The sequence below is a fragment of the Ranitomeya imitator genome, chromosome 2, assembly GCF_032444005.1.
Source record: "Ranitomeya imitator isolate aRanImi1 chromosome 2, aRanImi1.pri, whole genome shotgun sequence".
Classification (NCBI taxonomy): domain Eukaryota; kingdom Metazoa; phylum Chordata; class Amphibia; order Anura; family Dendrobatidae; genus Ranitomeya; species Ranitomeya imitator.
The window spans coordinates 716102711-716127615 of record NC_091283.1 but is presented as its reverse complement, the minus strand read 5'-3'; the positions used below and the strand labels follow the sequence as shown (position 1 = coordinate 716127615).

General features: G+C 40.1%; 2 protein-coding genes across 3 annotated transcripts in view; both read right to left on the bottom strand.

Moving 5' to 3' along the window:
- The window catches only part of CHAT (choline O-acetyltransferase), a 210109-nt gene extending 203022 nt beyond the window's left edge, over positions 1-7087 (bottom strand). For both annotated transcript variants that reach the window (XM_069753141.1, XM_069753143.1), the window contains exon 1: positions 6815-7087. The gene's annotated coding sequence lies outside the window, so the exon portion shown is untranslated. The remainder of the gene's footprint in view (positions 1-6814) is intronic.
- A 1142-nt stretch (positions 7088-8229) lies between these two features.
- Positions 8230-11000, bottom strand: SLC18A3 (solute carrier family 18 member A3). The gene is made up of 2 exons (XM_069753140.1): positions 10729-11000; positions 8230-10323 (listed from the first exon to the last, which is right to left on the bottom strand). Exon 2 carries the CDS (start codon positions 10170-10172, stop codon positions 8595-8597), a length of 1578 nt encoding a protein of 525 aa, XP_069609241.1. The 5' UTR covers positions 10173-10323; positions 10729-11000; the 3' UTR covers positions 8230-8594.
- Positions 11001-24905: the final 13905 nt, after the last annotated feature.

The window sequence follows — 24905 nt, the reverse complement described above, 5'->3', positions numbered from 1 at the left end:
AGTGGTGCATATGTTTCTATTATATTTTTACTCTGATTGTTCCACTCCTGATTTTGGCTTACAAATACTGATGTAAAATACTGGCCAAATACTGATAGTGTGACCGTAGCCTAATACAGATTTTGTTTTTACAAAATACACCATACGGATCCAGAACTTTGGGATCTATTTATTTTGTTCTAATTTTTATGGTCTTTAAAAGGAAGCGGTGCTCACACAGGGATAAGATAATGATGAGCAGCTTAGACACATTCCTAGAAAATCCTATGAGCAACTTTGGTAAAGGCCATAAAAATTAACACAAAAAAGACCCATATATCTCTGGATCCGTATGGTGGATTTTTAAAAATCAAAAAAGTATTTCTCAATGGAGAAGTGGAAATGAAAGTAGAGCAAGAACTGGCCTCTTTTTATCCGATGACAGGTCCTCTTCAAAAAGACATTTCAGGCTTGGTTTGCCGCATTGTCCCAAACTCTTTAAGGGTATGTTCACACGTTCCTGATTTCCATCCTTTTTTTTTCAGGACTGTTTTTTAAAAAACTGCAGCTCTTGGCAGAAAACGCAGGTCCTTTTTTTGGTCCTTTTTTTGTCCTTTTTTGATGCGTTTTTTGATCCTTTTTTTGATCCTTTTTTTATGCAGTTTTCTATGCAGAGTCTGTGTGTTTTCTAGGTTTGCCGCATTGTCCCAAACTCTTTAAGGGTATGTTCACACGTTCCTGATTTCCATCCTTTTTTTTTCAGGACTGTTTTTTAAAAAACTGCAGCTCTTGGCAGAAAACGCAGGTCCTTTTTTTGGTCCTTTTTTTGTCCTTTTTTGATGCGTTTTTTGATCCTTTTTTTGATCCTTTTTTTATGCAGTTTTCTATGCAGAGTCTGTGTGTTTTCTAGGAAGTTTTTTAGGGTTAAAATGGCTGAAAATACCCTAACCCTACCCCTAACCCTAACCCTACCCCTAACCCTAACCCTAACCCTACCCCTAACCCTACCCCTAACCCTACCCCTAACCCTACCCCTAACCCTAACCCTAACCCTAACCCCTACCCCTAACCCTATTCTAACCTTAATGGAAAAAAAAAATTCTTATTTTTTTTTTATTGTCCCTACCTATGGGAGTGACAAAGGGGGGGGGGGGTGTCATTTACTATTTTTTTTTATTTTGATCACTGAGATAGATTATATCTCAGTGATCAAAATGCACTTTGGAACGAATCTGCCGGCTGGCAGATTCGGCGGGCGCACTGCGCATGCGCCCGCCATTTTGCAAGATGGCGGCGCAAAGGGAGAAGACGGTCGGACGGACAGCGGGACGCCGGGTAAGTATAAGGGGGGGAGATTAGGGCACGGGGGGGGGGCATCGGAGCACTGGGGGGGCATCGGAGCACGGGGCGGTGGGATTGGAGCACGGGGGGGCGGGATCGGAGCACGGGGGGGCAGCCACACTCCGCCCACGCACTTCCGCCCGCTTCCCCGCACTTCCTGCTGCAGCGGTTCTGCACCACAAACCGCAGTAAAACCCGCAGATATTTTTTTCATCTGCGGGTTTTACTGCGGGTTTGACCTCACAATGGAGGTCAATGGGTGCAGAACCGCTGCGGCTCCGAAAAAAGAAGTGACATGGTACTTCTTTTTTCCCGCAGCTATTCAGCGCGGCTTTTCTTTTGATTTTCCGCATTGTGGGCACAGCAGTTCCTGTTTTCCATAGGGTACAATGTAATGTACCCTGCATGGAAAACAGCTGCGGACCCGCAGCGGGAAAATCGCGGCAATTCCGCATGAAAAAAAGGATCGTGTGAACATGGCCTAAGAGGATCTGCCATGTAATTTATAATATTTTAGGGTAATCATAGGCCATATGTTCTTTCATTGAGATGATTTTTTCTTAATATTATGATTGCGTTCCAATCGCATTTTGCATTACACAGCTTTATAAACAGAACAGTGAAACGCTACAAGGTGGCTTCACTTTGAATGCACTGAATGGCCATAATGTAGGGTCAATGTGCTGTTAACATTAGTGTCATGTTTCCTCCTCTCAATGTGTCTTGAAAGCAATGTGTGACAGCCCAGTAGTCCAATCTAGTGAAGGAGTGTGCTGGACTGCCGGTATTTTGCTAGACAGCTCAGCCGTCCAATCTGAGACTGGGAGGTGCTGAGCTTCTTTCAGGTATTCCCTGTTCTGAGTGATTACCCAGCTTAGCTAAGCTGTCAGTCCCAGATCTCTGCCAGTCATATTATTTACTCTGTGGTTTATATTGCCTTGTATTCTTGTGCTCTGCTTGTTGATCTGTTGCTGTCTGATGTTGGACCTCATTCTGATCATACATTTTCCTAGCCCTTTGCTCTGATCCGCTATCTTCTTGGCATCCTGACCTCGAACCATGACCTTACTGTGCCTTTATCTTTTCCCTTTAGTTCATGACGTGATCTCTTGGTATCTGACCTCGGAAAGTTTGACTACCCTGCCTCACGACTTGTCTGTGAGTAGTTTCTAGCATCATATTATTACTGTCTATATAATTTTTTTTCAACCACCAATGGATCCAGTTTGTAAACTCTGTGATCAGGTGGCGAATCTGACCCACATGGTCCAGGATCTGGCCAGGGAGTACCAGAAGCTAGAATTTTCACAGTCCCAGCTGCAGGGTCAGTTTTCTGGTACTATGGGTGCTTCCCAAAGCTCTAAGCTATTGACTGTAGTTTTGAATTCTGTACCTTCTGATATGCAATTGGTCTCTCCTGAACCAGTAGTAGCACTTCCTGATAAATTTTCACTGGATAAACAACATTTTAACGTATGCAATGAGAGCTGTACCCAGCTACTTAGCTAAGCTGTCAGTCCCAGATATCTGCCAGTCAAAGTATTTGCTCTGCGGTGCATATTGCTTTATATTACTGTGCTCTGTTTGTTGATCTATTGCTGCCTGACCTTGAACTTTGTTCTGACCACCCGTTTGCCTAGCCCCTTTGCTCTGATCCTGGTATACTGACCTCAGACTGTGACCTGACTACTCCTTTATCAGTCCCCTGTTATTTACGATGATCTCTCTTGGTATCTGACCCTGGAACGTTTGATTACCCTTCCTCACTGATTGTTTGTGATTAGTGACTAGTGCTAAGTGTGACAAACCTTGGCAACTAAGGTTGGGAGCCCAAGTTTTTATTGAAGTTTTCACTATGGTTGATTTTGGGATGACGGAGTAATAGCTGCTCAGTACTTGTGAAAAATGTGTTTACTGTTAAATGGAAGCCAGGTATTAGTGTGACTTCCACATGTCAGCTACCCTATTTATTGGATAGTTGACATCCCAATTAAAATTATAACATTGAGGTAGACTCAAATGTGAATATCCATTTTTAATTGGACTTATTGTCTGTTTTCACATCTGTATTGAACATTTGAAGTAACTTTACAAACACCTTGTGTTATAAATTTAAAGTGTAACCGTTATTTTAATTTCTATTTCACAAATCAATAATACACATGAAAGTAAGCAACTTTTAAATATATCTTATCAGAGAAATTTGCTTCTTTGGATTGATTTTTCATTCTGAATTCATGGGTAAAATCTGTTTTCAGTGAAGACAGATTTCCTTAGGCCCCTTTCGCATGTCAGTTTTTTGCCATCAGTCGAAATCCGTTGGATTTTGAAAAAACGGATCCATCGACTGATGCCATCGAATCCATTTTTTCTCATAGACTTGTATTAGTGATGGATGTGACAGATAGCCTCACGTTTCATCCATCGTTCGCCGGATCCATCGAAAATTGTCTGACAATGGACAAAGTAATGTTTTTTTTGTCCGTCGAAAAAACTGACAGCGACGAATCCGTCGCCGTCCGTCGTTTGCTAGAATGGAACCCTATATCGCCGGATCCATCAAATGACGGAATCCGGTGATGGATTCCATTTTTTTTAAATTGAGCATGCTCCAATATTTTTAAGTTCCAATTAGCCGGATCATATTGTCAGATCCTGCGAAAAACCGGATCCGTCGATCAGTTTTTCACAATCTGCAACGGATCCATTTTTTTCAAAATTCGATGGATTGAGACTGATTGCAAAAAACTGATGTGTGAAAGGGGCCTTATTTCTGAAATAAGGGCGGACAGTTAGTGCTTTGAAAATTCTGTGAGGGGAAGCGCTAGAGGCAGATACAGATATTCTGCTTCAAGTAATGAAATGACAATTACAGTTCTCCGTAATATTATTACCAACTGTGATTGATCTTCTATCTCACTAATGGCAAAATCTGCCTTCACTAAAAACAGATTTTACCCATGAACTGAGAATTTTAAGAATTAATGATGAGTCCAGGAGGAGAAAGAAGTGGATTTCTCTAATAAGATATATTACAATGTTTCTTATTTGTAAATTGTAAATTTGTAAATGTTCCATTTTATATCTGAATTAAAATTTGTTGAAAAGGTTTGTTTTATGACTGGATCCAAAATGGATTCTATGTAGAAAATCTAGTGAGACTTGGGGCCTTTCGCTGGTTCTATCATGAAAGCAGCTCCTGTTTATATGTCCTGCTCTCAGTACAGCTTTACTAGACCCAAGATGTCCATGTCATCAATGGACAGACATTTATCTAAATAGTCGTAATGTAATACTACTTTTTTTCCACCACTGCCATTTCAGATGATATGCCTTGTTGTCCACTGATTCTCCTGGCAAAATCAGCAAGTTGCCAATCAAGTAGTAGGCCGCAGCAACCTGCTACACACGCTACAACCTACAAGGGGTGGTCTCTAATGACCCTTTTATGCATTGCATCTTCATTATCTGTGATTTGACGTCTTATTTACTTGTTGGTTATGTCCCTAGCCTCATGTTTTTCCTTCTAATTATAAAGCATTTGTGGTTTTTGCATTGTGATGGTATTACTGCATTTCATTGAGGAAAAGACGGTAGCTACATCAATCAATTAAGGGCACACTATATAAAATGATAGAAATACTTCATTTTAAGTTTCAAGATAATAAAACTTGAGAGAATTATAAAATTCCTTTAAATGGAAGTATTGTATTGCTTTGTATGTGACAACCAGTAGTTCCATAGAGCCAGATTTACTGCAATGAATTTGCCTCAATTTGACACATTTTGGCAAAAATTTTGTCCTTGAAACACTGTATGCAAATCAAGAAAAAGGGGAGTGGCTAAACTAAACAAGGGTGTGGCTAAAATGTGACATTGTGCTTCGATTTGCACCATAAAAGTGTCATAAAGCAAGCCTATTGGTACACAATGTGCAATTTGACATAAGTATCTTAAAGATTTGCCAAAATTGTCATCCAGTATAAGATGCTGTATTTAGTTTGGTACATCTATAGACTTCATATGCCACGCTTGTACTAAATATCCGACGGGAGTAATAATTCTGCCTCACAGTGATTGATGAGTAATCATTTCCTTTAAATTCCTTTAACTAGTATTATTTTAAATTTTTGCTTTGTTTCATTTTCTTTTTTTTTTCTTAGGTAAAATATAAATGCCCCATCACACAATGGTTATCCATCGTGGGTGATATCACTAGTTGGGAATTTGCTGCTCCAAATGCAAAATTCGTTTGTCTCCAGTTTACTTTTCCTGTAATAATTCCATTGTGTCACAAACAAATGATCACTCGGAATGTCATTTTATTTCCATGACTGAGAACTATGCGGCCATAAACTGTGCTTCACACAGTCGACCAAATGAATAAGGGATGACTTCGGCTTCTTTATATGATACCACTCTTCATAAAACCAATAAATCTCAGGTTCTCAGTACCCCCCTAAAAATAATAAAGTGGAACTCGATTGGCACAAGTGATTTACGAACATGAAACATCCTCAGATACAATCAGCAGTAAGAAATATAACCCTACATGGCTCGACTACACAAGAGATGTAACAAGCAATGTACACCTTCATCCATTCCGATAACAGGATTGATCGTCACATTTATTACTGTCAGTAGAGTTTCCATCACCATGATTAACAATATTTGGGCATTTTAGTGGTAAAATCATAATTAAAGAGTGGTTTAAAAGTTAATTTACAAATATAACTGTGGATTTTAGATGCATTTATGGTTTGTGTGTATTCGGTTAATAGAAAAAATCGGAGTTGTGGAAAGAGCATTGACACCTGGCAGCTTGTACCGAACAAAAACACAATATTGTAGATCTCACACCCTTTTTATGTTTCTGATCATTCCAGATCTTCCTATATACTAGATTTTTCTAGTTAGTTGATATCTTGATTTCTTACTTTATGATAGTGGAAATACTGCAGAGCAATGCCTCGTACTAAATAGCAATGATTACCAGATAGGGTTGCTGATGAGATCTCACTGACTTCATTAATAATTTAGATAACCACAGAAAGCATCAATTGGCTACTTAGCATTCGAACCGAAAGGCTTTATCTGCAGATTAAATTCTGAGTCTATTAAACTGTTGGAGAAATTCTTTTTTAACTCTTAGAACTTTACTACTAAGCGTCAGAGTTCCACTTTCCTACACATTGCCCGCTGTATATTTTATACGTTTGCTGCATTTCTTCTAATTTAATTGAACTAACAGGATTTACTCTGAAGTGAAGGTTGGTTGGACATTAATATTTATTTGTCTAGCATTTATTGAAAGCTAAATGTATTGGAATTCTTCATCCACTAAAACGTTGTACATCTGCTTCCAGGTGCCAATTGTATTTAGTAGCCCATTCATTTCATTTAAAATACTATCAAGATGGTGGAGCTCCAGACAGTGAAAACTTTAAAAGCCTCATGGCGTAAACTGTTACAATAAAGGAATGTGAGTGCTTACCTCTGTTCTCAATTGATCCGTCTCAGAAAGTCTTCACAGAAACAGCAAGTAGCAGTGGACTGATAGTAGGGACAAGTGCTGTGGAGTGCCTGCAGGTGATGCCTATGCCGCTGTCCATGGTACTTCTAGGTTCCCCACCTGCTAGAAGATGGTGCAGCTGTCCATGGTACTAGTGCTATCCCCACCACAAGCGGGCGGTGACGCTGTCCATGGTACTAATCCTAACCCCACCACTAGAGCACAGTGTCACTATCCAGTAGCACTACATGTTCTGGACCAAGGAACTAGTGCAAGGGAAGATCTGCCCCCTACCACCTCTTCCTGCCCACCTTTGGTGTTCTTGCTGTATAACTCCTCCCTTCATTTTCCTATTCGTACGCATTTAAATTATTGGAGACAAAACCTACTTGAAGAACCTGCCTTCCTCCAGAGTGCAACTTCATCCAACCAAACAAATTTCCTTATTCACTTGATACGGTTTCGGGATGGACCGTGATACAACCCTACTGAATTAATACTTCTTAGACTTATTTATTAATGCTAGTATTAATTTAAAAAAAAACATTTTGAATTTCTTAAATAAATCCTTCACTTAATATATGGAAAGTAATCAACGAGCATCTTTAATACGGGAATTGGAAGCTGTGCTTAGTTTTGATGTTGTCCTTTTTAACCCTATGTATTGAGTAAGAGAAGACTAAGCTCTCTGACATTCATGTAAAAGTATCTGTTGGTCAATTTGCAGAGTTCCTTTACAAATTGTGTTGCTCTTTTGTAGAAATTTCTTATACTTTGTCTACAATTCCATTATGTTAATTGGGAAGTTTATCTGGAAAACTGTGATTTTTACAGACATGCTAACAGAATATGATAAAGTATCACAGGAACATTAATAAGGAAATTTAGTGTGACTTATCCGAAGCCCGACTTCTCTGTGACTTCTGAATTAAATCCATTCCAGCATTCGGACCCTCACTATTAGAAGTGGTCTGTGATCTATTGGATTGTGAGGAGTGTATGCGAGTGGGAATTTGATTAATGGGCTTCCTCTATACTTCTTGAGAGCCGTCATCTTCTCAGACGTTTGATGGACACTCTGTATTATGTATTTATTGATAGAAAAGCCCTGTTTTCTAAAGTAATCAGGAATTGGGAAGCAGGTCCATCAATCGGAAGAATAATGATGCTCTGAGCTAGAAATGTTTTCATGAAAGCAATATAGCTGGCCATGAGCTCAAGACTAGTATTTTTTCCTTGCTTTATATATCCACTTTTTCCATGGACGTTCACTGAATATGTATTTGACAAATTTTATTTTTCTCTATAATGTCATTGAATGATTTTCATTGTGCATTTCTGCCGTAAAATATGGGACTTTAGAGGATGATTCATGCAATTAATTCACAAACTAGATATTTACAATATTTAGCAACTTTATTTCCCTGAATATGCCACAGTATTATTTCATATAATTCTTTTTTTGTACAGATATACAGTATTTCACACAGAGTTGGCTTTAAAAATAGACAGTTAAACATTTTCACAATACTGCACCTAGTTTTCTTCTGGAGGGGAGGACATTTCTATCTAACATGATTTTGACATATCAATGGTTTCTAATGTTTTAGGTGAAAAAAAAAACTGACATAAGAAAGAATCTTACAGAAAGCATAGTGACATTGTGAAAATGAAAAGTACAAGTAATGAATTGCATGTTGGTACATAAACATATGGCTGATTCTTCTGTGTCCGCCCTACTATCATTTGCATAGAACTTTGTCTAGCTATACTCATAATCGGAGGATTCTTCATCGGACATGTATTTACCTGTTTGGGCTCCGTTGTAAGTGTCCATAGTATTGTCCTGTATGTGTTCACCTTTATGTAAGCCCTTGTTGGACTTTGCCCTGCGCTCTTCCATTTTAATGGTATCATACAAGCCCTTAGGTCCCTCATCAAGCAAGATGTTTCTTTCTGAGTGGGATGGCTTCATTTGGCACACGTTTCTGAGGAACAAGAGAGCGGGAGCGTATAGTACATTGGCAAGTCCCATGCCAAGGTTAAGCTGAGTGAAACCCATAGTGTGTACAATTTGGCTAGCAACTATAGGCCCAAGAGCATAAGCCACAGAGTAAGATATATCTGCAATAGCATAGACACTTCCATACACAGAGACATGGCGGAGATCTACAAGTAAGGCTAGAGTGGGTAATAGTGCAGTATCCACCAGGGCAATGCCAAAGCATAAACCACACAAGGGGATAATAAGCTGCTCAAAGCTTTTACAGGCTGGTACAGTGCAAGAACTGGCACCAATTATAACCAATCCTATAGCACCATAGAACCACTGGTATTGAGGGTAATTGGCTGCAAGCTTTACAGTGATGTAAACTCCTAGAACATGAGGGAAAAAAGCTGGCAGCCAAGTCAGACCCATTTGCCACTCAGAGGCTCCCATAGTTGTTTTCATCCAGGTTGCTATGGTGGGCTCCAAAAATGCCAAAGGAATGTTACAGGTGGTTAGCGCTCCAGCTACAACTGCGATATATGGGTCAATCATTAGTCTGTGGATGGGTGTGCCCACTGGCATGTTTTCTCTAGTCCGATTCGCAAAAGGTTTTATGACTACTAATAAGAGTATGCCATCAATGAGGGAAATGCAGGCTAATATGAGGAATGGCATTCTTTTACCCACAAACTGGTATAATATGCCTCCAAAAGGGGGGGCAACCAAACTCCCGAATGAGATAAATGCTAAGGCTATCCCCAAGGCTTTACTCCGCTCTGCTTCCTCTGTGTATTTGTCTGCGATCATAGCTATCCCAGAAGTATCTGCAAAGGCAGATCCCAACCCTTGGAGGCTTCTTGCCACAAAGAGTGTAGCATAATTTTCTGCAAAAGCAAATATAACAGTGGAAAAGAACATAACAATAAGTCCAATGAACAAAGGGATGTCATAGCCAACCCTGTCTATAAAAGTGCCACTCAAAGGGTTGACAAGCAACTGTAAAATAGCTTTGGAGGCAAACAGGACTCCTATTTTGATGTCTTCATTCTCTGTTGGGTACGTGGGTCTGATGATCGATTTATTTGAGTAAGATGAACTAGAATTTATTTCTCTAAAGTGTTTTTCGCTATGCAGCCTCATACTTTGTATATAGTCTGGGATGATTGGTACTATCACCATGTAAAGCATATTATCAAGAAAAAGTGCCACACAGACAATGAACAGGATGAGTCTCCTCAGGTGGTGGGCTTCTTTCATGGCTGAGCCTATTTGTTTAGTTCTTTCACCCATGGCATTGGATAGTTTCTCCACTGCAGACTTGGCAGTCCCTGGTGTATTTTCTGAAGCCATGTTTTCACTTCTCACTGCTAAAGCGCGATCAACAGAAAATCCAGGCACTCCTTTCTCACTTCGAACAACAAGTCTCAGGAGAGCAGCTTGGATCCTAGAGGGAGCATTCAGGAGATCTGATGGTCCATGAACAGGGCGTCACTCGAAAGAGCTGTAAGATAAAAAGGATATAAAGGCTTTTAGGTGTTCGTAATGTACATGAACGTGACTTTAAGCTGAGATAGATATTGGGGAAAGAATAGTTACATATTAGAACTACATAGGGAAAAAGTAAAGTGGAAGTCAGCTAAACACACAAGTTGAATGAAAGCTGAAAACTGAAAAGAGGGAATAGGCAGCTGTTCAGTTGACGCCTCATTTACAATAGAAATTACACATTTTTAGCTCCCGGTCATAGCCAAGCAATCACATCTGAAGGCATGGTAATACGTTGCTGTTTGGAACTAAAATCATGACAACCCCTTTTCTCCGTCCTAACATTCCCTTTTCTCATTTTCCTAAATTGAGATCCCTGCTTATGCAGATGTGCTGGGAAAGAGTGGAAGAAAACACTTACTTTGTGGTTTGCTTGTAAATCAATTGCCGTTCACGAGATGCATCCTCACAGCAGATTGTGAAAGCTGAGCAAGTGAGCAGATGAGTGCAGCCTCATCCATACAGGAGGAGATCTTAATTAGTGCTGGCTGCTGCGTCTTGATTTCAGCTTCATATCTTGCTGTGATTGAACCATTGGAGAGGTAGCCACTTCACCCAAGCAGCATCCATCCTTCCTTTTGTGATGCCATTGGCACAGATTGAGTTGCATGCTTCTTGATTCCTAGACTTTCTTTCCACTGAAGGCGGTGACGCACAGTTAGCTTTGGCCCCCAAGTGGCTACTTTGGGAGCGGCGTCTCCTTATGTTAATTTAACACATGGAAGAACCTTAACCAATTACTAAGAGCTGACCCTCCCCTTCCCCAGCATCACACATAGGAGAGGTAATCCCTTGCTCAAGACACTTTTTTTTTCTGTGCTGGAGAATACTTTCTTTGGCATGTAGAATTTTAACCATTTCTCTCCCTCACCACTGTCACTCATTCTGTATATATAAAAGCACAGTCTTTTTTTATCCTTCTGTCTTTCAACAAACTTTTTGCATCCAAACAGCAAAGATTTCGACTGTCGGAAAGTCCTTATGCAGTGAAAATTTTTTCATGCTGTAAGGAGTTAATAGTTTTTTTTAGAAGGAGTAAAAACCAATACAAATTGTTGTAGCATCCTCGCAAGAGGACAACAAAGCAAGGCATGTGAATAAAGAAATCGCCCGAGCAAACCTAATTGTGAAAAGGAAAGAATATGATTGTAGAGCCATTGTTAGTGATAGCGGATTAATCAGAGGGATAATTACCCAGCTGGGTGCTCAGATCTCCATACCAGGTCCACTGTCCTGCGCTACTAGCCTCAGGAGCCAGGCCGCCAAGCGCAGTGCGTTACATGGACATGTCACACTGGCACTTTGTACCGCTAGACACGTAAGGATCTCCGCAGGCGGTAGGAGCAAGATGTTTGCTCAAATCTTGCAGACAGAGGAACCCTGTCCTCATATCATAACCTGCTCCTTCTTCCACAAATATCTATTGCAGAAATGTCATTTGTGACACCCTTTCAAAGAGCAAGTTATCCAGCTCTCCCAGGTTCATGAAAGGCACATCTGCCTAGATATGGCACATTTTGGTGATGATGAAACAATGAAGGGAATTTATCTAGGTAGATTTAGCATTCAACGGGTTTCTATTACAGTTTCACCAGGATTGGTGCCCAGCTTTCCTGGGACCCTGAAAGGCAAATCTCCCTAGCTTTGTCATGATTTTGAGTGAAGAGAGGGATTTTCTAGGTAGATTTAATTTTCAGAAGATTTCTTGTGGTTCCTTGCCCAACTTTTCTAGGATCCTGAAAAGCAAGTCTGCCTAGACATGTTACAGCCTGCAGGGTTTATCAGCGCACCAGTAAGCAGATGTGTGCGGCTCACAGCTCTTCTTCTTACTGAATAGTTGAATGAGAGGGATGATAAATTCAGTTAAGTGTATATTTGTTTTATAGTATAATGGCAAGATGATCTGTGATCACCATCATTGCAGCTGTTACAGGGGTCGTCCCCTGCTTTACATTTCCCTTTCATGTGAACTGTCAAGGATAAATATCTTGTGTTTTCAGATCTTGCGGTATCCTTGTGATGGGTCAGTCACAAATGAACTGATGTAAAGAGGAGGCTCCCTGCTGTGAAAGAGTCAGCACCACAATGAGAGCCACTCAAATGTCATAATGGCTCTCACTGATCTTAACATTCGAGTGTTCAGCAGACAAAACCCCGCCAACCGAATAAAACTCTGCCATCTATCTATTATTATCCATTATCTATCTATCTATCTATCTATCTATCTATCTATCTATCTATCTATCTATCTATCTATCTCATATCTATATATTATATCTATATCTCTATGTATGTATAGCATATCTATCTATCTATCTATTTATCTATATATTTATCTATCTATCTAACTAGCCACTATTTATCTATCTATCTAGGCATTTTGAAAAAAAAATATGAAAAACTATTTTTGAGAAATATAATTCGTATTGAATATTTGTCTGTGTTTTCACATGGCCTAGATTCATGCACATGTGCTGCTGTCTGCTGTGTTCTTCTTTATCTGTACCAGTTCTTTGGTGGTGTGAACAGGTTCCTACAGACTTGTTCACTATGCAAGTAGCCAATGTGTTTTTGGTTCTATAATTGTTCTCTTGTTTCTACAAGACTGGGGAGTTCACCACTCCTCTGTGGGTCATTTGCATTGTAGCTGTTCCATCTCGCATGTTCTACATGGATATTTTCTCTCTGAACCCTGTTCATACAGGTACTATACCAATGATCAGGTTTTTAAATACATCAGATAGTGATTATATACATTAGACAGGACAGCTCTATTATGGGTATACCTTGGCGATTGGTGGAGCAGCTTAACATACTTTTTTTTGCAAAAAAAGTATTAACTAAATACCCTGTATTTTTTCATTTTTTGACTAGCACTTGCTTATTTACTGTTACATTTTTACCGAGTATTTTTGGACCTCTCTGTGCGCTTTTGTGTCTTCAAGTTCTTTGGTGGTGTGAACAGGTTTCTACAGACTTGTTCACTGTGCAAGTAGCCCATGTGTTTTTGGTTTTATCTGTATGATGCAGCTTGCAGCTTGCACATGTTCACATTAGGAGTGCTGGTTGTTTTTTTTTTCTCTATTTGATGTATGGATGCGGCTGCATCCTGACTGATCTTTGCACTCCTCCCATTGACCTTGCAGGTGGTGGTAATCAACTCTACCTGCCCATAAATTGTAGGTTTAGCCCAGAGTGACATGTTTTGTCCAGAGTTGTAAGCTGGTGGCCCAAAAGTGGCATGTATGGTAGAGTAGGACCCATCAGAGGGAGATCACCTTGCCGTGGTTGATGGGCACACATGAATTGGCCAATTTATGCGCTAAGAATCTTCATTTTATCTATAACTAAGTTTTATGAAAAAAAATTTTTTTAAATTTTTTTATGAAAAAATATTTTTGAGAAATATAATTCGTATTGAATATTTGTCTGTGTTTTCACATGGCCTAGATTGATGTACATGTGCTGCTGTGTTCTTCTCTATCTATCTATCTATCTATCTATCTATCTATCTATCTATCTATCTATCTATCTCATATCTATATATTATCTCTCTATTTATATCTCTATGTATGTATAACATATCTATCTATTATCTATATATTTATCTATCTATCTAACTAGCCATTATTTATCTGTCTGGGCATTATCTATCTATACACCTATCTATCTATCTATCTGTCTGTCTGTCTGTCTGTCTATCTATCTATCTATCTCACATATCTATCTATCTATCTATCTATGCATTATTTATCTATCTATCTATCTATCTATCTATCTATCTATCTATCTATCTGTCTATCTCATATCTATATATTATCTCTCTATATCTCTATGTATGTATAACATATCTATCTATCTATCTATCTATCTATCTATCTATCTATCTATCTATCTATCTATCATCTATATATTTATCTATCTATCTAACTAGCCATTATTTATCTATTTATGTAGGCATTATCTATCTATCTATCTATCTATCTATCTATCTATCTATCTATCTATCTATCTATCTATGTCACATATCTATCTATCTATCCATCCATTATCTATCTATCTATCTATCTATCTATCAATCTATCTATCTATCTACAGTGGGGCAAAAAAGTATTTAGTCAGTCAGCAATAGTGCAAGTTCCACCACTTAAAAAGATGAGAGGCGTCTGTAGACCTCAACTATGGGAGACAAACTGAGAAAAAAAAAATCCAGAAAATCACATTGTCTGTTTTTTTATCATTTTTTTTTGCATATTATGGTGGAAAATAAGTATTTGGTCAGAAACAAACAATCAAGATTTCTGGCTCTCACAGACCTGTAACTTCTTCTTTAAGAGTCTCCTCTTTCCTCCACTCATTACCTGTAGTAATGGCACCTGTTTAAACTTGTTATCAGTATAAAAAGACACCTGTGCACACCCTCAAACAGTCTGACTCCAAACTCCACTATGGTGAAGACCAAATAGCTGTCAAAGGACACCAGAAACAAAATTGTAGCCCTGCACCAGGCTGGGAAGACTGAATCTGCAATAGCCAACCAGCTTGGAGTGAAGAAATCAACAGTGGGAGCAATAATTAGAAAATGGAAGACATACAAGACCACTGATAATCTCCCTCGATCTGGGGCTCCACGCAAAATCCCACCCCGTGGGGTCAGAATGATCACAAGAACGGTGAGCAAAAATCCCAGAACCACGTGGGGGGACCTAGTGAATGAACTGCATAGAGCTGGGACCAATGTAACAAGGCCTACCATAAGTAACACACTACGCCACCATGGACTCAGATCCTGCAGTGCCAGACGTGTCCCACTGCTTAAGCCAGTACATGTCCGGGCCCGTCTGAAGTTTGCTAGAGAGCATTTGGATGATCCAGAGGAGTTTTGGGAGAATGTCCTATGGTCTGATGAAACCAAACTGGAACTGTTTGGTAGAAACACAACTTGTTGTGTTTGGAGGAAAAAGAATACTGAGTTGCATCCATCAAACACCATACCTACTGTAAAGCATGGTGGTGGAAACATCATGCTTTGGGGCTGTTTCTCTGCAAAGGGGCCAGGACGACTGATCCGGGTACATGAAAGAATGAATGGGGCCATGTATCGTGAGATTTTGAGTGCAAACCTCCTACCATCAGCAAGGGCATTGAAGATGAAATGTGGCTGGGTCTTTCAACATGACAATGATCCAAAGCACACCGCCAGGGCAACGAAGGAGTGGCTTCGTAAGAAGCATTTCAGCGTCATGGAGTGGCCTAGCCAGTCTCCAGATCTCAACCCTATAGAAAACCTTTGGAGGGAGTTGAAAGTCCGCGTTGCCAAGCGAAAAGCCAAAAACATCACTGCTCTAGAGGAGATCTGCATGGAGGAATGGACCAACATACCAACAACAGTGTGTGGCAACCTTGTGAAGACTTAGAGAAAACGTTTGACCTCTGTCATTGCCAACAAAGGATATATTACAAAGTATTGAGATGAAATTTTGTTTCTGACCAAATACTTATTTTCCACCATAATATGCAAATAAAATGTTAAAAAAACAGACAATGTGATTTTCTGGATTTTTTTCCTCAGTTTGTCTCCCATAGTTGAGGTCTACCTATGATGTAAATTACAGAAGCCTCTCATCTTTTTAAGTGGTCGAACTTGCACTATTGCTGACTGACTAAATACTTTTTTGCCCCACTGTATCTACAGTGGGGGAAATGAGTATTTGATCCCTTGCTGATTTTGTAAGTTTGCCCACTGAGAAAGACATGAACAATGCATAATTTTAAGGGTAGGTTAATCTTAACATTGAGAGATAGAATATCAAAAATAAACTCCAGAAACTCAAATTGTATACATTATCTAAATGTATTTGCATTTTTCAGTGAGAAATAAATATTTGATCCCTCTGGCAAACAAGACTTAATACTTGGTGGCAAAACCCTTGTTGGCAAGTACAGCAGTCAGATGTTTTTTGTAGTTGATGATTAGGTTTGTGCACATGTCAGGAGGAATTTTGGTCCACTCCTCTTTGCAGATCATCTCTAAATCTTCAACTCTCTCCATAAGTTTTCTATGGGATTAAGGTATGGAGACTGGCTAGGCCACTCCATAACCTTAATGTGCTTCTTTTCGAGCCACTCCTTTGTTGTCTTGGCTGTATGTTTTGGGTCATTGTCTTCTTGAAAGACCCAGCCACAACCCATTTTTAATGTCCTGGTGGAGGGAAGGAGGTTGTCACTGAGGATTTTATGGTACATAATAATAATATTAATCTTTATTTTTATATAGCGCTAACATATTCCGCAGTGCTTTCAGGTTGCACACATTATCGTTGCTGTCCCCGTTGGGGCTCACAATCTAAATTCCCTATCAGTATGTCTTTAGAATGTGGGAGGAAACCAGAGTACCCGGACGAAACCCACCCAAACACGGGAAGAACATACAAACTCCTTGCAGATGTTGTCCAAGGTGGGATTAGAACCCAGGACTCCAGCACTGCAAGGCTGCAGTGCTTCTATCTCTCAATGTTAAAATTAACCTACCCTTAAAACTATAGACTGTTCATGTTTGACCTCTTATATAATGGCAGCTGGCCCCCAAGTGACATGAGGCAGGAATGGCCAGAGATGGTAAACTCGGCAAGCACAAGTAGACACTGTTGATGAAGTGGCTGGCTGGCATGGCTGATAGACAGGCGGGTTGGCACAGCAGATAGGCATGCGGGGATGGCTGATAGACAGGCAGGTGGGCATAGCTGATAGACAGGCAGACAGGCATAATATAATAAATATGCCACTGCTATGTGCTGTGTCTGACCGTGCTGGGGCATGGTACCAAGGACAATATTGGCTGCTACTGCATTAGTCTGGTATATAGCTTCCTACATGCAGAGGTTTTGTTCCTGTAGCTATCAGCATATGCAAGATGTGGGTTGGGGTGAATGACCTTGAAAGTAGACAAAATATGTCTGTGATCACTAGTAGTAAAGAGACCTCCAGGACTTATTAAGGAAGGTGGAGGCCCTGATGTGACTATTGTAGAAAAGTCAGCCTCCTCTAACTACTAAGGAAATGGAAGGTTGGTGCTGTGACTACTGGCGAGGTGACGTTTTATAATGTAATTTTTGGGAAGATTGGGAACCATACTTTACCAACTGCGACTTCTGTGAGAGTAAGTGTTTACACACACTACATCTTTTTCTCCAAATTACAATGTGTTACATACCAGAAAGCTTTGTCTTTTTGTATGGATCATTAATGTTAGCTTCTGTTTTACTATCTGTATCCCAGCTATAAATATGACACTTGCTATAATCTGACAATGGATTTATAATCATGACATAAATGTTTTGGTTGTAGCACCTCTTGGGCAGCACGGTGGCGCAGTGGTTAGCACTGCAGCCTTGCAGTGCTGGGGTCTTGGGTTCTAATCCCACCCAGGACAACATCTGCAAAGAGTTTGTATGTTCTCTCCGTGTTTGCGTGGGTTTCCTCCGGGTTCTTAGGTTTCCTCCCACATTCCAAAGACATACTGATAGGGATTCTAGATTGTGATCCCCATCGGGGACAGTGATGATAATGTGTGCAAAACTGTAAAGCGCTGCGGAATATGTTAGCGCTATATAAAAATAAAGATTATTACAAATAAAGATTATTATTCAGTTCTGATCTAACTTCTCAAAATCCAAATTTGCTGCTTTAATTATTAATGACAAATGTGCTTAACGGGACCACTAAGATCCCCACAGCTGCCAGAATAGGCATTTGTATCCTTCTTAAAAACAAGCACTAAACACAATGCACGTACCTTGATGGATGCACGGCAGGCTGGCGGCATTTCGGCTTCACGGATACAGGTGCAGCACCCCAGATGGAAAAAAAGTATTTACCGTAGTCAGCCACCAATTGTGTAAGTTCTCCCACTTAAAAAGATGAAAGAGGCCTGTAATTGACATTATAGGTAGACCACAACTATGAGAGTCAAAATGAGAAACCAAATCCAGAAAATCACCTTGTCTGATTTGGCAAGATTTAGTTTGCAAATTATGGTGGAAAAAAGTATTTGGTCATTAACAAAAGTTCAACTCAATAGTTTGTTATATATCCTTTGATGGCAATGACAGTGGTCAAACTTTTTCTGTAAGTCTTCACAAGGTTGGCACACACTGTTGGTGGTATGTTGGCCTATTCCTCCATGCAGATCTCCTTTAGAGCAGTGATGTTTTTGGCCTGTCGCTGGGCAACACGGACTTTCAACTCCCTCCAAAGGTTTTCTATGCAGTTGAAACCTGAAGACTGGCTAGGCCACTCCAGGACCTTCATATACTTCATATGAAGCCACTCCTTCATTACCCTGGTGGTGTGCTTGGGATCATTATCATGCTGAAAGACCCATCCACGTTTCATCTTCAATGGCCTTGCTGATGGAAGGAGGTTTGCACTCAAAATATCACGATACATGGCCCCATTCATTCTTTCATGTACATGGATCAGTTGTCCTGGTCTCTTTCCAGAGAAACAGCCCCAAAGCATGATGTTGCCACCCCCATGCTTCACAGTAGGTATGGTGTTCTTTGGATTCAACTCAGCATTCTATCTCCTCCAAACACAAGTTTTGTTTCTACCAAACAGTTCTTCTTTGGTTTCATCAGACCATATGACATTCTCCCAATACTCTTCTGGATAATCCAAATGCTCTCTAGCAAACTTAAAATGGGCCCGTATATGTACTGGCTTAAGCAGGGGGACACGTCTGGCACTGCAGGATCTGAGTCCCTGGTGGCGTAGTGTGTTACTGATGGTAGACTTTGTTACGATGGTCCCAGCTCTATGCAAGTCATTCCACCCGTGTGGCTCTGGGATTTTTGCTCATTGTTATTGTGATCATTTTGACCCCATGGGGTAAGATCTTGCATGGAGCCCCAGATTGACGGAGATAATCAGTGGTCTTGCATGTCTTCCATTTTCTTATTATTGCTCCCACAGTTGATTTCATCACACCAAGTTGCTTGCCTATTGCACATTCAGTCTTCCCAGTCTGGTGCTAACACGGTACCAAGATATATATCTTTCCTGTATCAGCCTGGTGCAGGGCATCGATTTTGTTTCTGGTGTCCTTCGACAGCTCTTTGGTGTTCTCCATAGTGGAGTTTGGAGTGTGACTGTTTTAGGTTGTGGACAGGTGTCTTTCATACTGATAACAAGTTCAAACAGATGCCATTACTGCAGGTGATGAGTGGAGGACAAAGGAGCCTCTTAAGGAAGAAGTTACAGGTCTTTGAGAGCCAGAAATCTTGCATGTTTTTAGGTGACACAAAAAAACTAAAGGAAACCACTGAACATGGATAGCCAAAGGAAACAAATCATGGGGCACATATATGAATAAAAAATTGCCTTTATTACAAAGTGAATGGCGGATAGATGGCACAATGTGCAAGAGTGCCCGCACTATCGTGAGAGATAAAAGTAACAATAAAACATATATAAATAGTATAAACAAATGGGGACTACCAAAGAAAAAATGGGAGGGGGAGGGGGTGTTGTAAACCAGTTTAACAGATAAAACTGGACATTAAAATATATAAAGGTTCTATGAGAATTTGAATGACCTCATCATAGTAGAAAACAATTTCAATGCTACTGCCCAGAAATAAATCAATAGAGCCAAGCTGAAGCAGTTCCACAATATGTAAATGCAATGTAATAAGCCAAACGTACAAATGAAAAAGAAATTCTGAAAAAATATTAGATGACATTATCATAATGAAAAACAATTGACATGCTACTGCCCAACAATATGCCAACTGAGCCAGGCTGAAGTAGCTCAACAATAGTCCAGTGTGATATAACAGATTGAGCACACATGTGAAAAGATCCTCCCAAGGCAGACATAGTTAAAGTATCACTGCATAATGCACCCTTACAAGATACATGTGCATTGTATTTATCAATAATTACCTGGTGGTGATCTAGTGGTGGTCTCCTGTTCGAAGTGCGGAGCACACCCCAATGTGCATTTCGGAACTAAGTCCTTCATCATGTTTTTAGGTGGCCAAATACTTATTTTCCACCATAATTTGCAAAATAAACCTTGCCATATTAGACAAGGTTATTTTCTGGATTTGTTTTCTCATTTTGACCCTCATAGTTGTGGTCTACCTATGATGTCAATTACAGGCCTCTATCATCTTTTTAAGTGACAGAACTTGCACAATTGGTGGCTGACTAAATACTTTTTCCCCACGGTACAATGTCATCAGGAATCGAAGAAGAGAAGTGAAGGAGTGGCACTCTGATTTCTGGTAAAAAAAAAAATCTTGTTTATTTAATACATCAAGATTAAAATTGTGGAGGTGGGGGGGTTGGTTCTGTGGTGGACAACGGCCATTTCGCGTACTTCTTACACTTCAATGGGTCCAGGAGCAGTTGGGTTCATGCTCACCTGTCACTCCATTCTTTACCTGTGGGGCTGCTGAGCAAGCCAATTATACCACTCCTGCAATGCCATTAAGAATTAATAAATGGAATGCATTTCAGCATGTGTACTGTCTAATGGGGATAAAGTGCACCATTCCGGTGAACGATGAGGGTCCCAGCAGTCGAACCCCCAATCATCGAAAAGTTATCACCTTTCCTAAGACTTGGTGTTGATTTGTTCGAATTGGACAACTTAATATGTAGGATTGAGTTGAACTCTAATCACCTGAAATTTGTGGTTCCATGCAAATTCTAAATACACTGATTCATGAGGAGCTTAAAAAAAAGAAAAATATACCCAGCATCATTTCACACACTGCTGAAGACTCAGAGGGCTAATGGCATCAGGCGCAGATGCGCCGGCTTCCCCATAATGACCTGCAGCAATTATTTCACATGGTTTAGTGCAGTTAATCAGGAGGAAATATGGAGTTGAATTTTATATAACCCTGCAAGATAGAAAGTATTGAGACAGTGTGAGTGTCAGCAATATCCCTAATTTTTGATATGCTTAAGCAGTTCATAGCGACCTCTCCAGCCAGGTACGTGTGTATTGTTAGTAAACCAATTTTGGTTGATTTGGGAATTAGATGCAAGGTTATATTATTTTATGTTGGGGACGTCTGTCTCTCCATTCAGTTTATGTCACTGTAATCTGTCACACCCTATGCAAAGCTTTTTGCCCTTCCATAAGAAGGAGTGAAGAAATTTTAAATATAGAACAAGAGACTGAAACATAGAATGTAATCTTGGAAAATAAATTATCTTAAGAAGGTTTGTCATTCCAATGAAAAATGAAGTGAAATTGCTCCAAGGAAATATATTGGTTTGTAGTGAAGTGTGGAAAAAAAATGTAAATTAATACAATAGCGCTTAAAAGGACTAAGAGTGATTAGTACACCTAAGTACGACATTGTGGCCAATCAGGTGAGTGGAGGGACATGAGACCACGTGGGGTCCCATCAGTAATAGATCTTCTGGATGAAGTGCATTGATCTTAAAGGCCATTAATGTGCCAACTTTTCCATTGATCTTTTCCAGGAGAGGCTACAGAAATTGCTGGGGTAAAAAGTTAAAGAGAACTAGGTCATCTGTAAATGAGGAGAGTCTCAACTGTTCGCTACCATAGTGAATGCCCTTAAAACCTTGCCAAATGTTATCATGATTTAAAAATAGATCTGAGGCTGTCTCAACTTCTAGAATTGGTAAACCTGCAATATGCTTGTAAAAACAAGTAAGTTTACAATTTACCTCATAGTAAACATTCCATCCATTCTTAAGAATGGAGGGATTTTTAATTTTATAGTTTACTGCATGTTGCCTAGGTTACCAGCCACCTCTGCAGTCTATCAGAGTGGGCCGTCTCCTAAATAAGAAGTACAGCATTTACAAGCTATGTTCTTCAGCACTTGCAGATGCTGCTCTGAAAAATGTCAAAATCACTGGATCCAGAGAGCTTCAGAGCCATTGTGCTCCATAATAACTTCAGCGGAGTGCAGATTTTGTGGAGAGCGAAAAGTTCATACCTGTGTCTCAGGCTAATTGCTGTCCTGAACTATAAAACTTCAGGAACAAGGAGGCAAGCCGAAAGCTGGGAGGCAGAGGAGCAATGTGATCCAGAAGAAAGAAGTTTAGACAACTCCCTTAAGAGAAGTGAGGAAAGGTACATCGCTCGTAGCACCCTCGTTTAGGGCTATAGGCAGGGAGTTAATACCATGAACCCCTTAATAACCGCCAATACGACTTTTTACAGCAGTGTTTAAGGTTCCTTATTCTACAGCACTTCCTTTTTATGGCAATGAGAAATAAGGGACAAGCTCCCACCTTGACGTGCGAGGATTCAGCAGATGACAGCCATATACTATATTATACCAATCGTGGTTGTGTAACCCGCAAAATGACACTATCAATAGTGACAGCAGCATCTGGATGGCTTACTGAGAGAGGGGACTCCCTTTTTCATCTTATTGGCATCCCGATGATGTGATGGTGGCTGCAATAAAAATATAAGTTCAATAAAATTTGTAAAAATGTAAAAACTTATGTCACATATTGATCGGCATAAAGACAAAACTATTCTCGAACTGCTATATGTTTTATTTTTATTCTGCCTCCCAAACAATCAGAATAAGGCTATGTGCACACGTGCGGAATTGCCGCGGAAATTTCCGCTACTGTGCAGCGGGTAAAACGCATGCGATTTACAAGCGTAATTAGCTTGCTGAATGCTAGAATTTTCCAAGCGATCTATAGCATCACTTGGAAAACTGATTGACAGGTTGGTCACACTTGTCAAACGTAATGTTTGACAAGTGTGACCAACATTTTACTATTGATGCTGCCTATGAAGCATCAAATAGTAAAAAGATCTAATGTTAAAAATAATTAAAAAAATAATAAATTGTGATATTCTCACCTTCCAGCATCCCCGACAGTCTTCCCGCTCCTCACGATGCTCCCGTTCCCAATAATGCCTAGCGGCAATTACCTCAGATGGCATAGCGGTCTCACGAGACCCACGTCATCACAGGTCATTGCCGCAAAGCATCACTGGGAACGAAAGGATCACGAGGAGCGGGAACGCTGTGAGGGACACCGGAAGGTGAGAATATCACGTTTTATTATTTTAATTCTTTTCTTTTTTAACAATGGGCAGCACGGTGGCGCAGTGGTTAGCACAGCAGCCTTGCAGCGCTGGAGTCCAGGGTTCAAACCCCACCAAGGACAACATCTGCAAAGAGTTTGTATGTTCTCCCCGTGTTTGCGTGGGTTTCCTCCAGGTACTCCGGTTTCCTGCCACATTCCAAAGACATGCTGATAGGAAATTTAGATTGTGAGCCCCAGCGAGGACAGTGATGACAATGTGTGCAACCTGTAAAGCGCTGTGGAATATGTTAGCGCTATATAAAAATAAAGATTATTATTAACAATTATATGGTTCCCAGGGCCTGGAGGAGAGTCTCTTCTCCTCCACCCTGGGTATCAACCACACATAATCCGCTTACTTCCCGCATGGTGGCCAGAGCCACATGTGGAATGTAAGCGGATCAATGCATCCCCATGATTCCGCACAAGGAATGAACATGCTGCGTTTTTTTCCGCAATGCAATTCTGCCACGGAAAAAAACGTAACATGTGAACAAAAATTGCGGATTGCATTTTAATAATAGGATGCTTAATGTATGTGTTTTTTTTGCAGTTTTATGGCAGAGCAGAGTACTGCTGTGCGCAGGCACCAGGCCTCTCTGACCTTTCCAGGTGCCTGCGCACTGCAGTACTTTGCTCTGCCAGACAAAATACGCCCGCGCCGGAGCCACAGCGTGAAGACCAGAAGAGGATGTCCTCCTATGAAGATGGGAGGCCCCAGACTGTACTGCGATGCCCATCGGATCGGACCGCCTGCCCAGGTGAGTATAATCTAACCTCTTTTTCTCATATTTTAGGTTACATCGGGGGCTTATCTACAGCATTCCAGAATGCTGTAGATAAGCACCTGATGGAGGTGGGCTTAGCTCACCATCGATTTTGGGGGTGACAGGTTCCCTTTAATCCTGCATTAAGCAGGGGGCTGGACATGATGACCCTTGAGGTCCCTTCCAACTCTACCATTCTATGATTCTATGAAGCCATCAAAAATCCTAACAAAATAAAATGGTATTTGGAAAAAGACACTGACATAGAGTAGAAGTATGTAAATATTATTTATTATCTTTTCTATGTGTGGTATAATGATAAAATAAAATAAAAAATTAGAACATTTCTAATTTTCTAAATGTTCAGCATGTTGGGATAATTTCCATAAATAGAAACATCAACCCAAATTTGCCAGTAACATAAAGAGCAAAGTGTTCCGAAAAAAGATTCAGTGGGATATACAGAAGTATTCCAGAGTTATTATCACATAAATTGACAGATGTCAAATGTGAAAAATGGGGCTTGGTCACAAAGGCTAAAATTGACACCAGTTTTTGAATTTCCCCAAAAATGTAAAATAACTAATTAATTTCGTTCAACTTCACAATTGTGTTCCACTTGTTGATTCTTTACCAAAAATTTACATTTGGTATCTTTATG